The sequence below is a fragment of the Equus asinus genome, chromosome 2 (assembly GCF_041296235.1).
Source record: "Equus asinus isolate D_3611 breed Donkey chromosome 2, EquAss-T2T_v2, whole genome shotgun sequence".
In the NCBI taxonomy this organism is placed as follows: domain Eukaryota; kingdom Metazoa; phylum Chordata; class Mammalia; order Perissodactyla; family Equidae; genus Equus; species Equus asinus.
In genome coordinates this window covers 131629485-131648057 of record NC_091791.1, presented here as the reverse complement: position 1 = coordinate 131648057, position 18573 = coordinate 131629485, and the positions used below count along the sequence as shown (strand labels likewise).

The window sequence follows — 18573 nt, the reverse complement described above, 5'->3', positions numbered from 1 at the left end:
TCTTCAGCCTTCATTTCCAATGTTGGTTTTGTTTAATATGGCAAGGCAGGAAAATGTTCGTGTAGGGATCTGCCCTAGGTTAAGTTGTGCTGAAGGACGGAGGAGAGAATTCAAGAAGCGGCCCAAACCGCCACCAACAGCTCTGCAACCGAGGTGGGGCCTTCGCCAATTAGGATTGGAACGGTGGGGTTCAAATAAAAAACTTATGTGAAAGCCCGACCTGGTCCATCGGAACCACATAAACGCATTTGTTCTTTCCCTGTGGTAGATGTTGCCCTTTGTGGGAGGGCGGAGGAGGGAGAAGTAGCTTCCATATTGAGCTGGTACATTTTGTGACTGCCCCGGAGCGTCATCACCTCCACTCCTGCCATCCCAGTCCAAGACCTCTCCTCCTGAATGGCCTCCCTGCTTGCTCTCTTCGCTCCTAGAGTTTATTCTCCACACAACAGCCAGAGTGATGTTTTTAAACACAGAAATTGTATCTTGTCACTTTCCTGTTGAAAACTCTTCAAACGCCCCCATCACACTTGAGAGTGGAATTCAAACACTTTACCACGGGTCACGGGGCCCTAACAGGACTCGGCCCTGCTGACTTCCTCCCGCGGCCCACGCGGCTGCAGCCACAGTGACCTTTGGTCCTAGCTGTTCCCTCGGCCTGGAAGACCCTCTGCTCTGCTCACCCGCCTTGGAGGTCTCGTCTGACGGCCCAAACTACATGAGCGACTCCCACCATAATTCTATTCCGTTTGCCTCATGGCAAATGGGAACGACACTAACTCCACCAGTCCTGTGTATCATTTGTTGACTTGTTTACTGCCTGTCTTCCCGCAACAATACAAGCCCTGAAGGGAGGGCAGGGTGTCTGTCTGCGCCATCGCGGCACCCCAGCGCCAAGAGCCCGGCACGTGGCGGACCTCCAGCGTCCGCGGGGGAAATGGCCTCTTCAAATCCTGGCCGTGCTGCGAGGCGCGAGAGGAGCTTCCGTCGGGCTCAGGGTGGGAGCCTTCCCTCCCAGGGCACCTCGCTCCTTCGCCCCCCGCCCTTCTCATACCGAAGGCCCCTCCAGGCAGGACGGGCGGTCTTCCAGGCCCTTCTCAGAGACTGGGGCCGCCCTCAAGTCCTCCCACACCAGGGGCTCAGAGACGCCGCCCTTTTCCTAAAACAGGCCCCGCCGGGTGCGCGCAACGCCCCCTCAGGCCCCCAGTCAGGGGCAGAGCGGGGTCCCGCGCTGTCCACGGGAAAACGGGGCGGGCCCCCCGGCCCATCAGTACTATCGGTTCAGCGCCCTCACTCTGTCCCCTTCCCTGGCTAGGGACCCCCCAGGGCCGTGTGGGGGGAGCAGGAGGCTCCAGGCGTCAAGGGCAACGAGGACACTCAGGCCCGAATCCGGGACGAGCCCACGTCGCGCAGCAGCAGAACCTTTCTTCACCACGGCCTCGTCTGCCGGCCGGTCGGCTTTGGAGGAGACACCCACTTAACCGTCCCTCCCGCTCGCTCCCGCCCCCTCCCGGCCCCGTCTGCCGAGGCTCTCCTTCTCCCCGCCCCGAGTTCGCGGGCTGCCGCCGCGGGAGCGTTCCGCATCGCTCCGGGGGCCCCAGGCGTGGGCTCCGAGGCCATCGACGGCGTCTGGCGCTTCTGAGCTCCGGCGGGCCAGGGCCGACCTGTTTTCTCTAGCTAGGGAGGACGGAGAGCGGAGGCGGAGGCGGGGGCGGAGGCAGTTCCAGGCCTCTGGCCGGGCGGGCCCAGCCGCCTGAGACGCGCCCACCGTTCGCCATCCGGGGCGCGCGCGCCTCTCTTGGGACCTCGCCGGCGACCCGTAGCTCGGGCACGCGCCTGTCGCAGCCCGCAGGAAGGAGGGGTCCGGCCAGAGGCCCGGGACCGCGGCCGCCATGGAGAGCCCTTCGGCCCAGGGCCGGCGCCTGTGGCCGTGGGGGCGGCCCTGACCGCCTCCTGCCTGCCCGGGCTGGGTCGCAGACGTGCCCCCGGCAGCATTCGGCCGCCTCCGCGTCTCCGCCGTCCCCGGCCGCGCTGCTGCCTGGGCGCGGCGGCGGCGCCCTGTTGAATGGGCTGTAAGGGCCCAGGTTTGAAGCGCTGGCGAACGCGGCCTCCGGGGGCGCAAGGCAGCAGCAGCGGTGGCGACCAAACGGGTGTTGGAGTTGGCGGCGGCCATGGAGGGCCTGGCTGGCTATGTGTACAAGGCGGCCAGCGAGGGCAAGGTGCTGACTCTGGCCGCCTTGCTTCTCAACCGGTCTGAAAGCGACATCCGCTACCTGCTCGGCTATGTCAGCCAGCAGGGAGGGCAGCGCTCCACGCCCCTCATCATCGCAGCTCGCAACGGGCACGCCAAGGTGGTGCGCCTGCTGTTAGAACATTACCGGGTGCAGACTCAGCAGACGGGCACCGTCCGCTTCGACGGGTAGGTACCTCTCAACTCAGCCCCCTCGCCGACGCGCGGCCTCCCCGCCCCCCACGGGTGCTCCTCTCCTTCACTTTCTCTTCGTAGAGGTATCATTTCAGCCTTTTTGTACCTCCTCCTGCCCCATTAATGCCCACTTCATCTTCCAGGGGCATTACTCCCTCCTGTGTTTTACTGCTCATCCTCATCGGCCCCTACCCCTTATTCCTTCTCTAGGTAAATAGCCACACCCTCTGTCTTGATATCTAGTAGGTGTTCTTCTCTACTAGATAGTCTGTGAACAAGCAGGAGGTGGCTGCCTTTCCAGGTCTTACCTTTATCAGTTCTACGGTTGTAACCGAGATCAGAAATTAACGAGGTCAGCAATTAACATTGAAGACCTATGTTGAATAAGTTATTTGGTCACCCAATTCTTACCCCATCAGTGTCAAATTAAGCCTCAAAAACCAGCAGCAGCTCCAGCCTCTTGAGGGATTGTCAGGTGTGATTCCCGAGACATGATTCTGACTCTTCCACGTTGCTCGAGGTGGATATGCTGGCTGTAAAAGTGGCACTGGACCTGGTGCAGGAGATGATGTTGTTGTTAAGTTACATGTTATCCTGTGATGTTGTGGGCAAGCTTGGTAATTTACTGTTGTTCGAGGTGATGAGTTAAAAAATTCATATTGTGATAGTTAAAACTTGCCCTTGGGGTTCAATTGTGCATATTTTTGGGTATGATAATGTTGACACAGAATTGTCAGGTTTGACCTTACCCTCTTTTCTGTACTGGATGATTATAAAGTGTTTTACAGATTAGAAACTTCATTGATTGCATTTGTTTTTGTTGACTTGTGCCAGTACATAAGCTATTCTAGCATTTTCTTCTTTTGAGGTAGATGTGGTCCAAGCATAAAGATATATATCTTTAGTTTTGGTGATTGAGTGCTGCTTGGTTAAAACATGATTGAAAAAGCACTTCTTGAAGATGACTAGGGCACTGTTGAATGTTGGTTGATTCTTTTTTTGGGGGTTAAATAATAAAAGCTTTTTCTTCTGTTTTAGGTGAGAGGAAAATATTTTAGAGTACTACATTATACTGAAATGACAGCCCACAGGTGGTGATTAATCTTTGTTACCACTCCTCTAGATATTAAGGAAATGATGGTCTTTTTCATGTTGACCAAAGATGGCAACCTGATTCATGTTTGCTTTCCTTTCCTGGCTTCTGTGTCCTTTCTGTAACTCCCTGCATTCCCACAGCCTTTCCTGTTCCTAGAAGAGGGGCGAAGTGGAATGGCCCCTGAGCTTCCAGCACCATGCCAGTTGTATAGGCCCAGGATATGAACTTCTGCTCTAACACCTGGGAACACTGCTGCTAAGGAGCTTGCTGAGGCCTGTTTGGATGAGAGGAGAATAGTGGTGAGAAAAAATAGTTTCCTAAAGCGTTTGAGAAGGCTTTGCTTATTGCTCTCTGTCTTGACCATCAAAGAGAAGGTATTTTGAGGTGGCAGTTAAAAGACCCTGAAATGACTAGGAATGTAGCATTGAGCCTGTATAGTGCTTTACCTTGCCCAGTACTCTGCATTGGCCAGTGAATTTAGGGGTTCAGTAAGCAAGCACTTACTGAACTCCTACTGTGTGCCCGGCTCTGTGGTAGGGATTGGGTATGCAGAGATGAACAACGTACTGTCCCCACTGTGGAGGGAAGAAGACAGTCTAGTGGGGAGACAGAGATGTAGATACAGAAATGAGCAATTGCAGATGCCAGGGCATTTAGAATTATAGAAATCCTTTGGATTACTGAGGCAGGACAGGAAGAGGAAGTGCTGAGCTTTCCCCGGGGGATCAGGGAAGGCTTCCCAGATGAGGTGGTGTTTGAGCTGGGTCTTAAAGGAGGTGAAGAAGAGGGGCAGCAGCATGGAGAACCTGCGGGGAGTCTTTCAGGGCAGTTGCAGGAAGCGATCCCAGCCGGGGAAATTGAGAGAGAGAGTGTGGGAACTGGAGAGGGGTGGAGGCCACATTTTGATGATCCTGGTGTAAAATACCGAGTCAGACTGGTGAGACTGTAATTGCAAACACTTGTATCGTTCGTGATTTCCGCTAAGCCTTCTTAACTTTATCTTACTTGTTTATGGATTATGACAATTATGAATTTATTAGCTGCTGTATAATAGTAGTTTAGTATTTATTTTATTTATTAAATGCTTACTATGGGCCTAGCCCTGTGCCACGTTCTGTGGAGGATATAGAAAAAATAAAAGGTTTCTCCTTTTGAGGAGCTTACCGATTAATTAACAGGAGAAGAATTGAAGTTCACGGCCACCTTTCTGCCATTCACACCACTCTGTGAGATTATTTTGCAGTTTATCCCAGTCATTTTGGCATTTCAGAACTAGATAAAGAGAGTGTTATTTGCAAATGTCATGATTTCACTTTGCTCTCATTCCAGACGTTGTGAAAATGTTAGCCTGAGTGAGGTGTTAACAGTAACAGTCAGAAGCTCATTCACCCCATGGGGGCTGGCTTTTGAGAAGTAGTTAGCCAGGCCCCCTTTAGATTCCATTGGCACTTGAGACCCATGGCCAGGTGGGGACTAACAGGTTCTCTGTGTGTGCTGAGGGAGATTAATGTTTCCTGATTTTTAGTCACTTGTGTACCATCTTCACAATTTTTTGCCAAATTGTTCACCACCTATCCTGGTATTTTCCTGATATCTTTTTAACAAAGACTCACTTCTTACCTTCATCCTAAGCGACAGTATCTGTATAATTATGGGTTTGATATGGTACGTTTTGTGTGTCTGTGTGTGTGAGAGAGACATTAAAATAAATAACTTGAAAATTTTTTTTTTTTTTTTAAGATTTTATTTTTTCCTTTTTCTCCCCAAAGCTCCCCGGTACATAGTTGTATATTCCTCATTGTGGGTCCTTCTAGTTGTGGCATGTGGGATGCTGCCTCAGCGTGGTTTGATGTGCAGTGCCATGTCCACGCCCAGGATTCGAACCAACGAAACACTGGGCCGCCTGCAGCGGAGCGCGCGAACTTAACCGCTCGGCCACGGGGCCAGCCCCTGAAAATTTTTTTAAAAGTCTGTTTTGCCTAAAAACTTCTATGATACCTTAGAAAACTAAAGCGGATTCATAACAGAGCCTCAAGGGGGAAGGGGCCACTCACCTAGATTAAGGCCCAAGCTGATATTTGAGTCCTTGTTCATACTTTTAGGAGTAACATTTGAGATTATTTTTCTTATGGCTTAATATATGAAGACCAAAATTGACATAGATGAGTGGACAAGAAGAAAAGTTACATGTTGGGAATGAAAGAAGAACCTTTGGTTAGAGAATGGGAAGCTGTTAAGAATGTTGTAGAAATGGAACAGAACAAAGGGGTGGTGTCGTGTGGCCATGGGATATTGTGCTGGCCTGAGTTCTGAGGGCCTGACTGCTTTGTGCCAGAGTTTGTGGGGAACCCCTGTCCTGGAAGAGGTTTGCTGACATGGATGGAAAGGGGAACAGGACCTCTGGGAATTATGAGGCTTTTTGTTGAGTGTTTTTAAAGTCAGTGCTCGTACTAATAGTTTTAATCCATGTCCAGGTAGAGGAAAGACCTGAGGGGCACATCATCAACTGACTTCATTTAAAAAGTCATTGCCAGTATATATTTCAAGGAACGACATTTGATCTAATAAATAATTTTAAGGACTTTGGTTAAAATAAAGTGCTGATCATTTGTGTTTAATGAATTTTTATTTCCATTTCAAATGCTTGAACCAGACATTGTTATTTCAAATTGAACCAGGAAATAGATGAGCTTAGTTTTATGATCATAAATTATCTTTTATTGTAAAATGTTTGAAAAGGTGACTATCGTATTGTAGTTTCTTGATGTTTAAGATGAAATATATTATTATTATTTTTTTTTTTTTAAGGATTTTATTTTTCCTTTTTTTCCCCAAAGCCCCCCGGTACATAGTTGTATATTTTTAGTTGTGGGTCATTCTAGTTGTGGCATGTGGAATGCCGCCTCAGCACGGCCTGATGAGCGGTGCCATGTCTGTGCCCAGGATCCGAACCGGCGAAATCCTGGGCCGCTGAAGCAGAGCGGGCGAACTTAATCACTCGGCCATGGGGCTGGCCCCAAGATGAAATATATTATTATATGTTGTAATTTTGGACTGATTCTAGAAGGACCATTGTTTTGTAGTGCTTCTTCCATGGCACTAAGTAAATATTGCATTAATTTTATTATATTTTTATTTTCTGTTATAAATGTATTTGGTATTTTGTTTTGAGGCAGTATACACTTATAGCTGAATTTTATGAACAAAGGAATGTCGTTGATGTTAGGATTGTAATTTAATCTTTAGTATTTTTGTTTAGATGTAGAAATCAAAATTTACTAAGGCTAATGTTTATCTGAAGGACTAATCATTTTATAATACATTCTGCAGTGAATTTTGTTGTCATAAACTGTTTAAAAATTTTGACTGCATCAATACAAATAGATGATTGCAACTTTTTTGAGACTCCTGTCACATCACTATATGGAAAAATCGAAATTACTAGGTTATACTAGGAAAAGTATTAAAACTATTATAAAAACCCAGTGAAATATATTCTTGTAATTTAATTTTTACATCATTAATTCTGGGAAGTTTGAGGTCAGAAAAATATTTTAATCACTTTTTGTCTTTTTTTCATCTTTAAAATGGGAGTCATATTAATCTTGTACAGTTATTGTGAGAGTTAATGTATGTGAATGCCTATTTTAATGTAACATTTCATGAGTTTTAGATAGTTTAGGTCCATGTTCCTGGCATACAATAATTTTATATTTTTAGAGAGTGCAAAGGGGGCCACAGCCGTGGTGGAGTGGTTAAGTTCACGCACTCTGCTTCAGTGGCCTGGGGTTCACGGGTTTGGATCCTGGGCGTGGACCTACACACCGCTTATCCAGCCATGCTGTGGCAGCGTCCCATGTAGAAGAACTAGAAGGACTTACAGCTAGGACACACAACTATGTCCTGGGCTTTGGGGAGGAAAAAAAAAAGAGGAAGATTGGCAACAGATGTTAGCTCAGAGCCAATTTTCCTCTCTCTCTCTCTCTCTTTCTCTCTTTCTCTCTCTCTCTCATACACACACACACAGTGTAAGGAAACATTGTGACTATGCAAATGTAACTATATATTAAAGATGTATTACTTTTTTGATAGATTATAGTAATAATCAGTTTGAGGAAATGCTTTTTAAGTTGAAACAAATGTTTGAATAATGACATGTACTATGTTTCATTACATTTGATACATTTTTTAGTTTCTAAAGTGCTTTTGTGTTTGTAATCTCCTGTAAACCTTTAGTTATATATCTGTAAAATGGGCATAATAATAGTATCTACCTCACTGAGTTATTGGGAGAAGGTTATTGTGAGAATGAAGTGAGATATATTGCATATTCAGGACTTAATACAGTGCTTGGCACATGGAAAGTATTTTTTAGCTATTTGTGTTCATTTAAACTGTTTTTCTTTAAATTGATTTGTGCTTTTTTGTTTTTGTTTTGAATTATACCTATTTTTAGCTAAGATATACATCTAGTAAGGTGTATAAAACTTAGGTGTACAATGTGATAAAATTTTAATATGTTTGCATTCATGTAATTACCTTGTAGGTCAATATGAACATTTTTTGTGTGTTTTTTCGTTTTTTGTTTTGGTGAGGAAGATTGGCCCTGAGGTAACATTTGTGCCAGTCCTCCTCTATTTTTTGTATGTGGGATGCCCCCACAGCATGGCTTGATGAGTGGTGTATGTCTGCGCCTGGGATCCGAACCTGTGAATCCCGAACTCCTGAAGTGGAGTGCACTGAACTTAATCACTGTGCCACTGAGCTGGCCAATGAATATGCAGAACATTTTTGTCACTCTAAAAGTTTTCCTTGTGCCCTTTCTCAGTCAGTTCCCCTTTTTTCCCCTCCCAGAAGTAATGATTATACTGACTTCTGTCACCATAGATTAGTTTTGCCTATACTTGAATCTACTATAAATGGAATTGTGTAGTACACTCTTTTCTGTCTGGCCTTTGTATTTCTTTATTTTTTTGGCTGAGGAAGAGTCACCCTGAGCTAACATCCTTGCTAATCTTCCTCTCTTTTTTAGTATGTGGGCTGCCAGGACAGCATGGCTGCTAACAAAGTGGTGTATTTCTGCGTCTGGGAACCGAACTCCAGGCTGCCAAAGTGGAACGCACCAGACTTAACCACTAGGCCACCGGGGCTGGCCCTCTGGCATTTTTTCCTTAACAGTATCTATGAGATTCACCCACATAGTTGCATGTATCAGTAGTTTATTCCTCATTTTTTTTTTTTTTAATGCTTTGTAGTAAACCCTTGTATGAGTATGTGGTGGTTTATCCTGTTGATGGGTATTTTAGTTGTTTCCAGTGTTTGACCATTATGAATAAAGCTACTATGAACATTTTTATATATGTCTTCTGGTGGACATTTGCAGTCATTTCTCTTTGGTATATACCAAGGAGTGGAATTCCTGGGTCGTAGAGTTGGTGTACATTTAACTCTCGTAGTTATTAATGGACAGCTTTCCCAAAGTGGTCGAACCAAATTACGTCCCTACCAGCAATTTCTCCCGGTAGTGAGAATTTGAGTTGCTCCACATACTGACCAACACATAGTATTGTTGTGTCAGTTTTACTAATTTTAGCTCTTCTGGTGGGTGAATATTGATAACTCTTGGTTTTAATTTGCATTTCCCTGGTGAGTAATTATCTTGAACATCTTTTCATAGGTTTTTGGTCATTTGAATATCTTCTTTTGTGAAGTATACTTGTTCATTCTTTTCATTCACTTTTAAATTGGATTGTTGGCCGTTTTCTTATTGATTTGTGGTATACATCTGTTTTCTCCCAGTGAGTGGATTGCCTATTCACTTTCTTCACAATGTCTTTTGATGAATAGAAGTTCTTAATTTATTTTTTGTTTTTTATTTGCTGGGAGAGATTTGCCTTGAGCTAACATCTGTTGCCAAATTTCCTCTCTTTTTTTCCTCTGTCCCCAAAGCCCCAGCACATAGTTGCATATTCTAGTTGTACGTTCTTCTAGTTCTTCTATATGAGCCACTGCCACAGCATGGCTACTGACAGATGAGTGCTGTGGTTCCGCGCCTGGGAACTGAACCCAGGCTGCTGAAGTGGAGTGCGTTGAACTTTAACCACTAGGCCATCAGGGCTGGCTTAGTTCTTAATTTTAATGAAATCTAGTAAATCAATTTTTTTCTTTTATAGTTAGTACTTTTTTTGCATTTTATTTAAGAAATCGTTATCAGCCCAAGGTCATGATGAAGATAGTCTGTTTTATTTTGAAGCTTTTATTGTTTTGCTTTTCATATTACAGGTCTGCTCCTTCTCTAATTTTTGTGCATAGTGTGAGGTAAGAGTCAAGCTTAATTTTTTTCCATACAGATATCTAGTTGCTTCAGCACCAATTATTAAAAAGATCATACTTTCTACCTGAGTTTCACTGAAGCTTTTGTCATAAATCAAATGACTGTGTATGTGTGATGCTATTTCTAGAGTTTATTTTGTTCTATTGATATATTTGTCTATCCTTGTGCCAGTGACACACTATCTTAATTACTGTAGTTTGTCCCCCAACTTTTTTTTTCTTTCAAGGTTATCTTGGTTGGTCTGGGTCCTTTGCATTTTTATATATGTTTTAGAGTTGGCTTCTCAATTTCTACACGTGTGTGGATGCACATGAGCACATATGTGTGCACACACATCTGCTGGGGTTTTGATTTGAATTGCATTGAATCTATAGATCATTTTGAGGGAGAATTGATATCCTAACACTGTCTAGTCTTCTAACTATGAACATGGAATATTTCCCCATTTATTTAGGTCTTCTTTAATTTATCTCAGGAGTGTTTTGTAGTTTTTAATGTAGAGATCTTGTACATTTTTCATTAGATTTGTAACTAGATATTGATACTTTCTAATGCTGTTGTAAATAGTATTTTTTTTGACAGTGAAAGAAAAGGTTTTTGAACTTTGTGTAGAATCCTGACAATAAAAATGTAATAAGTGAATTTTAATTACACTGAATTGTTTGCCTCAGACACAGTTGGCAACCACCAAAACATATCACTGATGTAATGTCTTTTCTTGGTTCATTCTTTAGTTTAAAAAAATTAACTAACAGTTAAATGGCATTTTAGAAAATATCATTTTAAAAAGAAACTTCAGAAGGCTTCTAATTTTTTTTGAGGTATATCTTCCATACAGTAAAATGCACAAATCTTAAGTGTGCAGTTCGATGACTTTTTTCCCTAAATACCCACCCGTGTAGCCACATTCAGAGCAAGATATAGGACATTTCCAGTAACTTTAGGCCTCTTCCCAGTTAATCCTGCACCCTTCCTCCTAGGGAACCCTCATAAGTAACTTACTGAGAAGGTTTTTGTGCCATTATTTGAAACTAAAAAAGTAATTGCTTGAATTATTATAAAGTGGGTCTTTTAGTTACAGCGGAAATGATAGATGGAGTTGTTAAATGGGGTTAAACTCTGAGATTTATGTTATTCCAGAGGGATAGTATTCTTTGTCACTTCATGGGAGATATAATCTGACCTGTGTTATAACATAAGGTTGTATAGTCAGAAGCTCACCAGTGAGGTTTTTGGTATATATACTTAATTGTTCTGGTGAATATTGCTTTTGGTCTTTTTCCTTAACGCTTCCAAGTATACTTATTTTAGTGGTTCTAGCACAGTAGATCTAAGTATCTCCAGCAAAAATCTACTTTTTAGGTCTGATGGTCAGTAATAGGATAAAAAGTTTGGAAATTGAAGGAAAATCGGAAGTGGAAATGTGGGAAAGATTGGCCTCCTAGCAAGAGTCTAATTTTGTGTAAGTAGAGAACCTAGCACATATCAGACATTCACTTGGCAAGTGGTGATATGAAGGCATAAAGTCCAGTCAGACACTGAAGGTCAGGGAAGATGCCTGCTTGGTGTTTGGAAAGTGCTAATTGTTTCCTCCTGATAGTATTTTTCCCCCAATAGTTTAATTGAGGGGCACACATAGATACACAATATACATACGTATATACGCATGCATATTTTTAAAACTTTTTAATTGGAGTATAATATGTAGAGAAAAATGCACTAATTAAAAGTGTATAAAAGTTTCACAAAGTGAACATATTTATTTAATAAAATCCCCTTTGTGCTTCCTCCCATTCACTGCCTCCCCCCAGAGGTAACCAGTATGCTGACTTCTGACACTACAGCTGGGTATGTGAATGTCGTAACACAGTGTGTACTGTGTTTGGTGGCCTTCTTTTGCGCAGCATCATGTTTATGTGATCCATACATATTGTATGGAGAAGTAATCTTGTCATTCTGATTGCTGTAGTAGAGTAAGTATAATACTTGAGTAGCTTAGATGATCTTGGGGAAAAACTATCTGCTTAAATACTTTTCTTCCTAAAGCAGTTTCTAACAGTTTCACTGTAGGGATTGGGGGAAACTGTGGTCCTTGGGGGGTACTGGGAAGGAGGAACATGCTCTGCTCTTAAGAGCCAGTGCATCAGCTTGGTGGTAAAGAAGTTGCAAACCTCCATACATTTCCTGTGTGTTTCTGAAATTTATTTTCATTTGCTAGTAGAAAGTCGGTGATTCTTTGTTCTTTCTTTAGGTTTATATACTTTACTAATAACAGTAATAGCTAACATTTATTGAACTTATACTAGGTGTAAATACTATGCAAAGTGCTTTACTTAAATCGCCTGATTTTATTTTCACCAAAACTAATGTTTTATTATGTTCTATAGATTGAAATTTCGGTTAGTGCAAATGAATGCATTCTTTAAACTTATGCTAGGGCATCTGGCCTCCGTTTTCTAACTGTTTGTTCTTTCATGAATAGGTATGTCATTGATGGGGCCACCGCTCTTTGGTGTGCAGCAGGAGCAGGACATTTTGAAGTTGTTAAACTTCTAGTCAGTCATGGAGCCAACGTGAACCACACCACAGTAACCAACTCGACCCCTCTGCGGGCAGCGTGCTTTGATGGCAGACTGGACATTGTGAAATACTTGGTTGAGAATAACGCCAACATCAGCATTGCCAACAAGTATGACAACACCTGCCTAATGATTGCAGCATATAAGGGACACACTGACGTGGTCAGATACCTTTTAGAACAACGTGCCGATCCCAATGCTAAAGCACATTGTGGAGCCACAGCCTTGCACTTTGCAGCCGAAGCTGGGCACATAGATATTGTGAAAGAGCTGATAAAATGGCGTGCTGCTATAGTAGTGAACGGCCATGGGATGACGCCATTAAAAGTAGCTGCCGAAAGCTGTAAAGCTGATGTTGTGGAACTGTTGCTCTCTCACGCTGATTGTGACCGGAGAAGTCGAATTGAAGCTTTGGAACTCTTGGGTGCCTCCTTTGCAAATGACCGTGAGAACTATGACATCATGAAGACATACCACTATTTATATTTAGCCATGTTGGAGAGGTTTCAAGATGGTGATAACATTCTTGAGAAAGAGGTACTCCCACCAATCCATGCTTATGGGAATAGAACTGAATGTAGAAATCCTCAGGAACTGGAATCCATTCGGCAAGACAGAGATGCTCTTCATATGGAAGGCCTTATAGTTCGGGAACGGATTTTGGGTGCTGATAATATTGATGTTTCCCATCCCATCATTTACAGGGGAGCTGTCTATGCGGATAACATGGAATTCGAACAGTGTATCAAGTTGTGGCTTCACGCCCTGCACCTCAGACAGAAAGGTAACAGGAATACCCACAAGGATCTTCTTCGATTTGCTCAAGTTTTCTCACAGATGATACATTTGAATGAAACCGTGAAGGCCCCAGACATAGAATGTGTTTTGAGATGCAGTGTTTTGGAAATAGAACAAAGTATGAACAGAGTAAAAAATATTCCAGATGCGGATGTCCACAATGCTATGGACAATTATGAATGTAATCTCTATACCTTTTTGTATTTAGTGTGCATCTCCACCAAAACACAGTGCAGTGAAGAAGATCAGTGCAAAATTAACAAGCAGATCTACAACCTGATTCACCTTGATCCCAGAACTCGTGAAGGTTTCACCTTGCTACATCTAGCTGTCAACTCGAATACCCCGGTTGATGATTTCCACACCAATGACGTCTGCAGCTTTCCCAATGCGCTTGTCACAAAGCTCCTGCTGGACTGTGGTGCTGAGGTGAATGCTGTGGACAATGAGGGGAACAGCGCCCTTCATATTATCGTTCAGTACAACAGGCCCATCAGTGATTTTTTGACCTTGCACTCTATCATCATTAGCCTAGTTGAAGCTGGCGCTCACACTGACATGACAAATAAACAGAATAAGACTCCGCTAGACAAAAGTACAACTGGGGTATCTGAAATACTACTAAAAACGCAAATGAAGATGAGTCTCAAGTGCCTGGCTGCCCGAGCAGTTCGGGCTAATGACATTAACTACCAAGACCAGATCCCCAGAACTCTTGAAGAGTTTGTTGGATTTCATTAAGTGACTGGATATGTAAAATCGTTTAATGTGGTGCTAAAAAGTAAAGGACTTTAATCACAGACAATAGAATTATGTGTTCATAAATTCTACTTTTCTTTCCACTACCTTTCCTCCCTCCCCATCCTTAGTTCTGTAATTGGTCTTCTTGCTTCATATGGTAATTGATTTCAAATACACTTTAAACAAAGCCACATTGTTCAGGTGTAACTATAATCTAAGGTGTTCGGATACTGGTCCCTTAACTATTTTCCTTTCTTTTTTTTGAGGAATGCTTATAAAATGTTTTGTTTATGTAACAGGGACATTTATGATTTGAAGTTAATAATGTTTTAAAAAATTGCCTACGAAAGTATTTCTCTTAAGCCTGTGTCAGCGTGTTCTCCGTGCAGCGTGTTCTCCTTGCAGCAGTTTTGAGGATTTTGTGAAGAAAAACAACTAAAAAGGGACGTTGAGAGTAATGGGATCCCCGGGTGTTCTGCACATGCCAAACTGCTGCAGGTCATGTTCACTCTTGCATTATTTATGTGCAGTGATGCCACACGTTATGACATCAGGAGGATTTAAAAATAGAGCTACAGATTTACCTGAAAAATGGGCTAATTTAATACTAGTCACAAATTGATAAAGTGAAATCCATTGAAATTGTTGCATTATGCTGGGTGGTATATACACAATAGTAATGGTCTGAAAGCAACTTTTCAGAGAATATCAATGGACTATTTGCTGTTAGGCTTGACTGCTAAAAGTCTTTGCAGTCTCTGTTTTAATGTAATTTATCTAAATTGCAGCAGTCTGCATTTGAGTCAGCTCACAGAAAATTATGAATGCTGTGTTTTCTTAGGAAACAAATTGTCACAGTATAGTTACACATTCTAATTTTTGTTCTCGTTTCCCTTTCCTTCTGTGTGGTATCTTAAAATTTGGAAACTACTTTTCCAGAGGTCATTATTTGTGCCTCCCTAATAAGGTGTTAGTGACAGATGAAAAGGAACCAGGATGTTTTTCACTTTCTTTTCTTAGTTCGTGATAAGAAAAATCACTAGTGTGGTATGGGAAATGAAATGTTTTTGATGATGAAAATAATTCTCAATGCCACTTTGAAAGGTATTTCTGAGAGCTGCATATTTTTCAACCACGAAAATATCACTTATTCCTACAGGCTGTACAGAGGCCTTTATGTTTGTTTTGTTTTAATGGCAATATTTTAACTGTCAGATAAAGCATTCTGTGATTATCTTTTAAGCATCACAGAAATTCAAGTAAAGGGTACACACATTTCTATTGATGTTAAAAATGATAAAGTAAAATTAGCTATATCTGTATTTTTCTCTCTAGTGCCAAATGAATGCCTTAGCTACTCATAGTGCATGGTACTGTAAGTGAAGACCTGCAGCTTTTTTTTCTTCAATGAAAAGCATTATAATGATGTAGTAACATCAGATATAAACTAAAAAAAAACTTGTAAGGTTTCAGTTAACACTTTATGTATGGATATTGCTTTGTGAAGTATAAGAGAAAGGTTGCAGTTGGATCAGTATAAAACATAATGACCAAGCCAAAATCAGCACCTAGGGCCTTAAATAAAATAGCGATGCCCCACAAAATGAAGTACTTTGAAGGGTGGGAGGGAATGGAAGGAGGAACTTTAAAAACTTCTTCCCCCAAGAATGCAAGATTCTTTAACAGCTACTGTAGGTATTATACTTTGTGTGTCTTCTTGCTTTTGTTAGGAATGTTTTGATGGTAAATTTTGTCTGGTAATATATTTTTGTTTTCCTAACCTGAGATTTTTACAAGGAACATTTTTAGGTTGGTTTAAAGGGAGGTATTTGAATGAGCCCTAATTTGAAATTGCTGGCCTTGATCCTCCTGGTGTGAATCAAGGAAATACTGTACCTTGCCCTTGGCAGCTCATGGCCTGAAAGAGAAAATGCTCGTCCTCAAGGTGAGTGAATCACGCCCTTCCCACAGCTCAGATCAAAGCCTGTATTTTTCAGACTTCAAGGCCTGCTGATGTGAGAGTCTGAGGAATGGCTATGATACTGGGGATTCAGTTGCTTCCATTATTAATGAATATGATTTTTGAACACCAAAACTTAAAATACCAGATAATGTTGCATGTTTTAAAACCCATTTCATCCCTTTGGCTACCCAGGACCGGCACTATTTTAGATGTTACTTATTTATAAAATGAGGATAATGATTATATGTACATATTCAGATATCAAAATTCAATGACAGTGTTTTTGAGAAGGGGGATGGAGACAGTAGAACTGCTGATTGAAATGCTGACAGAGCTGGAGAAAGAATTTGAAGATAGTGGAGTAAACTATGAACTCTATGAACTCTGCTAATGGTAACAGGTTTTTGGGGTTTTTTTGCTGTAGTATAGTGGTTCATTGTGTGTTATATTGCTAAGGATCTCGTTTTGTCTTGTAAAATAAATCCAAATATGTATTGTGAAACACCTGTATAAAACCATTCTTGAAACAAGTGATCCACATGCCTGTTCTTTTATTTGTTTTTGGTAGAATTATTTTAAAATATGTTCAGCCAAGCCCTTCCCAAGCTTAAGTTTTTTGTTTTTTTTAAGGAAAATAAATAGGTAAGAAAGGTGATAGTTCTGTATCTCAGCTCTGAGAACTCTAGGCTGTCTCCCTTTTCCAGCCACTTTTGTCGTTTTATGTTTATTATTGGTAGAATTACGCTTTGGATTGTAAGTTTTCCTTGATAATGTTACGAAGTCAATCAAAACTTGTCTTGCTCAGTAATTGTCAAATTTAGTTGAACTAAAGGCCCAGATGGATGAATATGGCCTGGGCAAACCATGTGAAACTTAAGTGGGTGTATGGTTTTAATAGAGTTGATGAAATTGAACTCTTGACTTTAGGTAACTAACTCAAGGAATGCGCAGCAAATCCATCCTCTCAATTGATAAGAGAGGGGGAAATTTTTGACGTAAGAACTCGGACAAAACCTGCTTTTTTTCAGTCTACCCTGGATCGCTCTAGTAGGCCGCAGTCCAGCTACCTTAAGGTTCTTTGCTGTGGGAATTTGAAGGGCTTTATTTCATTATAATAATAGTTGATTAATAACTGGTAATTATGAGAAACTTAGGTAGGTATGATAGCATTGTTTGAAGTAAAATATGATTTTGGGGCAGCAGCTCCGTAAGTATCAGCTCTGCATTTGGCAAGTGTTTTTGAAAATGAAAATCTCAAGGGAACAACACCCTGTCACCACTCTCCACTGCAGCTGAGGCAGCTACTTTATGAATAAGACCATTTTGGATTATTTAAGCAGGAGCCTTTTTTTGGAATGGGGCAGGGTGAGGAGTGAGTTGCTGGACCTTGAATTACAGTTTGCTGGTTTGAGAAGCAGCCAGTGATTGAACTAGTGAGTTAAATGGATAAAAGTATAAAGGACTTGTTTTTTTTATGGTAGCTTTTCTGTAAAAAGCTTAAATGCTCCTTTCCAGGCTAATCAGATGTATCAATGTACAAATAACTATTCTCTTTTCCTCCCTGACTATACCATAACATTAAAATGGGTTAAAGGAAACTCTGCCTTTTGCTCTATGAAAAGTTAGTAGTCCATAATATTTTAAGCTGTGTGTTCATTCCTATTCTGAAAATGCACAGCTCTGCTCTGGACACCCTCTCTGGAAAGTAGAAAGCTTCTAACCGGGTATGGCACATTGCAGGGCTTTCTCATACATTTCTGGCAGACTTGCCTAAATCTTCAGATGGGATGAGTTGTACAGCATCCCCTCCCCCAAATATGGGATCTGAAATAATTACTATTCTGATAATAGTGGTAGATATATTAATTTTTAAAACTGTAAAGTAAATGTCTCTAGTCCCTGGTTTGTCGTGTGCTCATTTGTGTTAATGTGTAGGGAAGGGATATGGACTTGATGGTTATGGGGAGTGTATCTTGATGTGTGTGCAGGGGTGAGTATTGCTGAATTATTAGCAGCTTTTCATTTGGGGGCGAGTCATGTGAGAGTGGCCTAATCAGAAAAATGAAGGAGCGAAGATGCAAGCTTTGCCGGGTGGTGAAGCGAACAAGGGTTTGTATCTATTTTTCAATCAGGTGTATAAAATCTGTGCATGGCTTTTTTTGTTGTTGCTTAGTAATTGGTAGAGGAGAAAAGATGAGGGGAAAAACCTCAACTTTGCTAACCAGTCTTTTCAGAGGTACATAGTTGAGGAGTAAAATCTGAGTGGCCTAACATGTTGAAAAGATCCTATCCTTTATAATATTCACCCCATCCTGCGATCCTCCATGTAGAGGAACTACATTGTTGTATTCTAGTAATTCACTGTGATTTATAACAAGCCAGTGATGTCATTCTAGTGTGCACTTTCGTCAAACCATTTACGTGACTTTAATGAACATAGTAAACTTGCTGACTGCACCAGAGGTCTATTAGTGATTTATATATTGCATGACATTTTCTACTTCAGTTTGACATGTAGAATCATTTTTAATTTCGTGGCAATTGACAGTCCTAATAGCCCAGCTAATTCGAAACTAACAATATTGCTGTGTAAAAGGAAAAAATGGTGTTTGTGTTCAGTAAATGTTTGAAAAAAAACTA

At 41.8% G+C, this 18573-nt stretch overlaps 1 protein-coding gene across 1 annotated transcript; it reads left to right on the top strand.

Moving 5' to 3' along the window:
- Positions 1-1449: 1449 nt before the first annotated feature.
- Positions 1450-18573, top strand: FEM1B (fem-1 homolog B). Its single transcript, XM_044764642.2, has 2 exons — positions 1450-2416; positions 12335-18573. The coding sequence occupies exons 1-2, from the start codon at positions 2169-2171 to the stop codon at positions 13968-13970; spliced, it is 1884 nt and encodes a 627-aa protein (XP_044620577.1). The 5' UTR covers positions 1450-2168; the 3' UTR covers positions 13971-18573.

Coding starts and splice junctions, on each gene's coding strand:
- FEM1B (XM_044764642.2), top strand. CDS start 2,169: ATGGAGGGCCTGGCTGGCTATGTGTACAAGGCGGCCAGCGAGGGCAAG. Junction 2,417..12,334: donor GGCACCGTCCGCTTCGACGG/GTAGGTACCTCT, acceptor TTTCATGAATAG/GTATGTCATTGATGGGGCCA.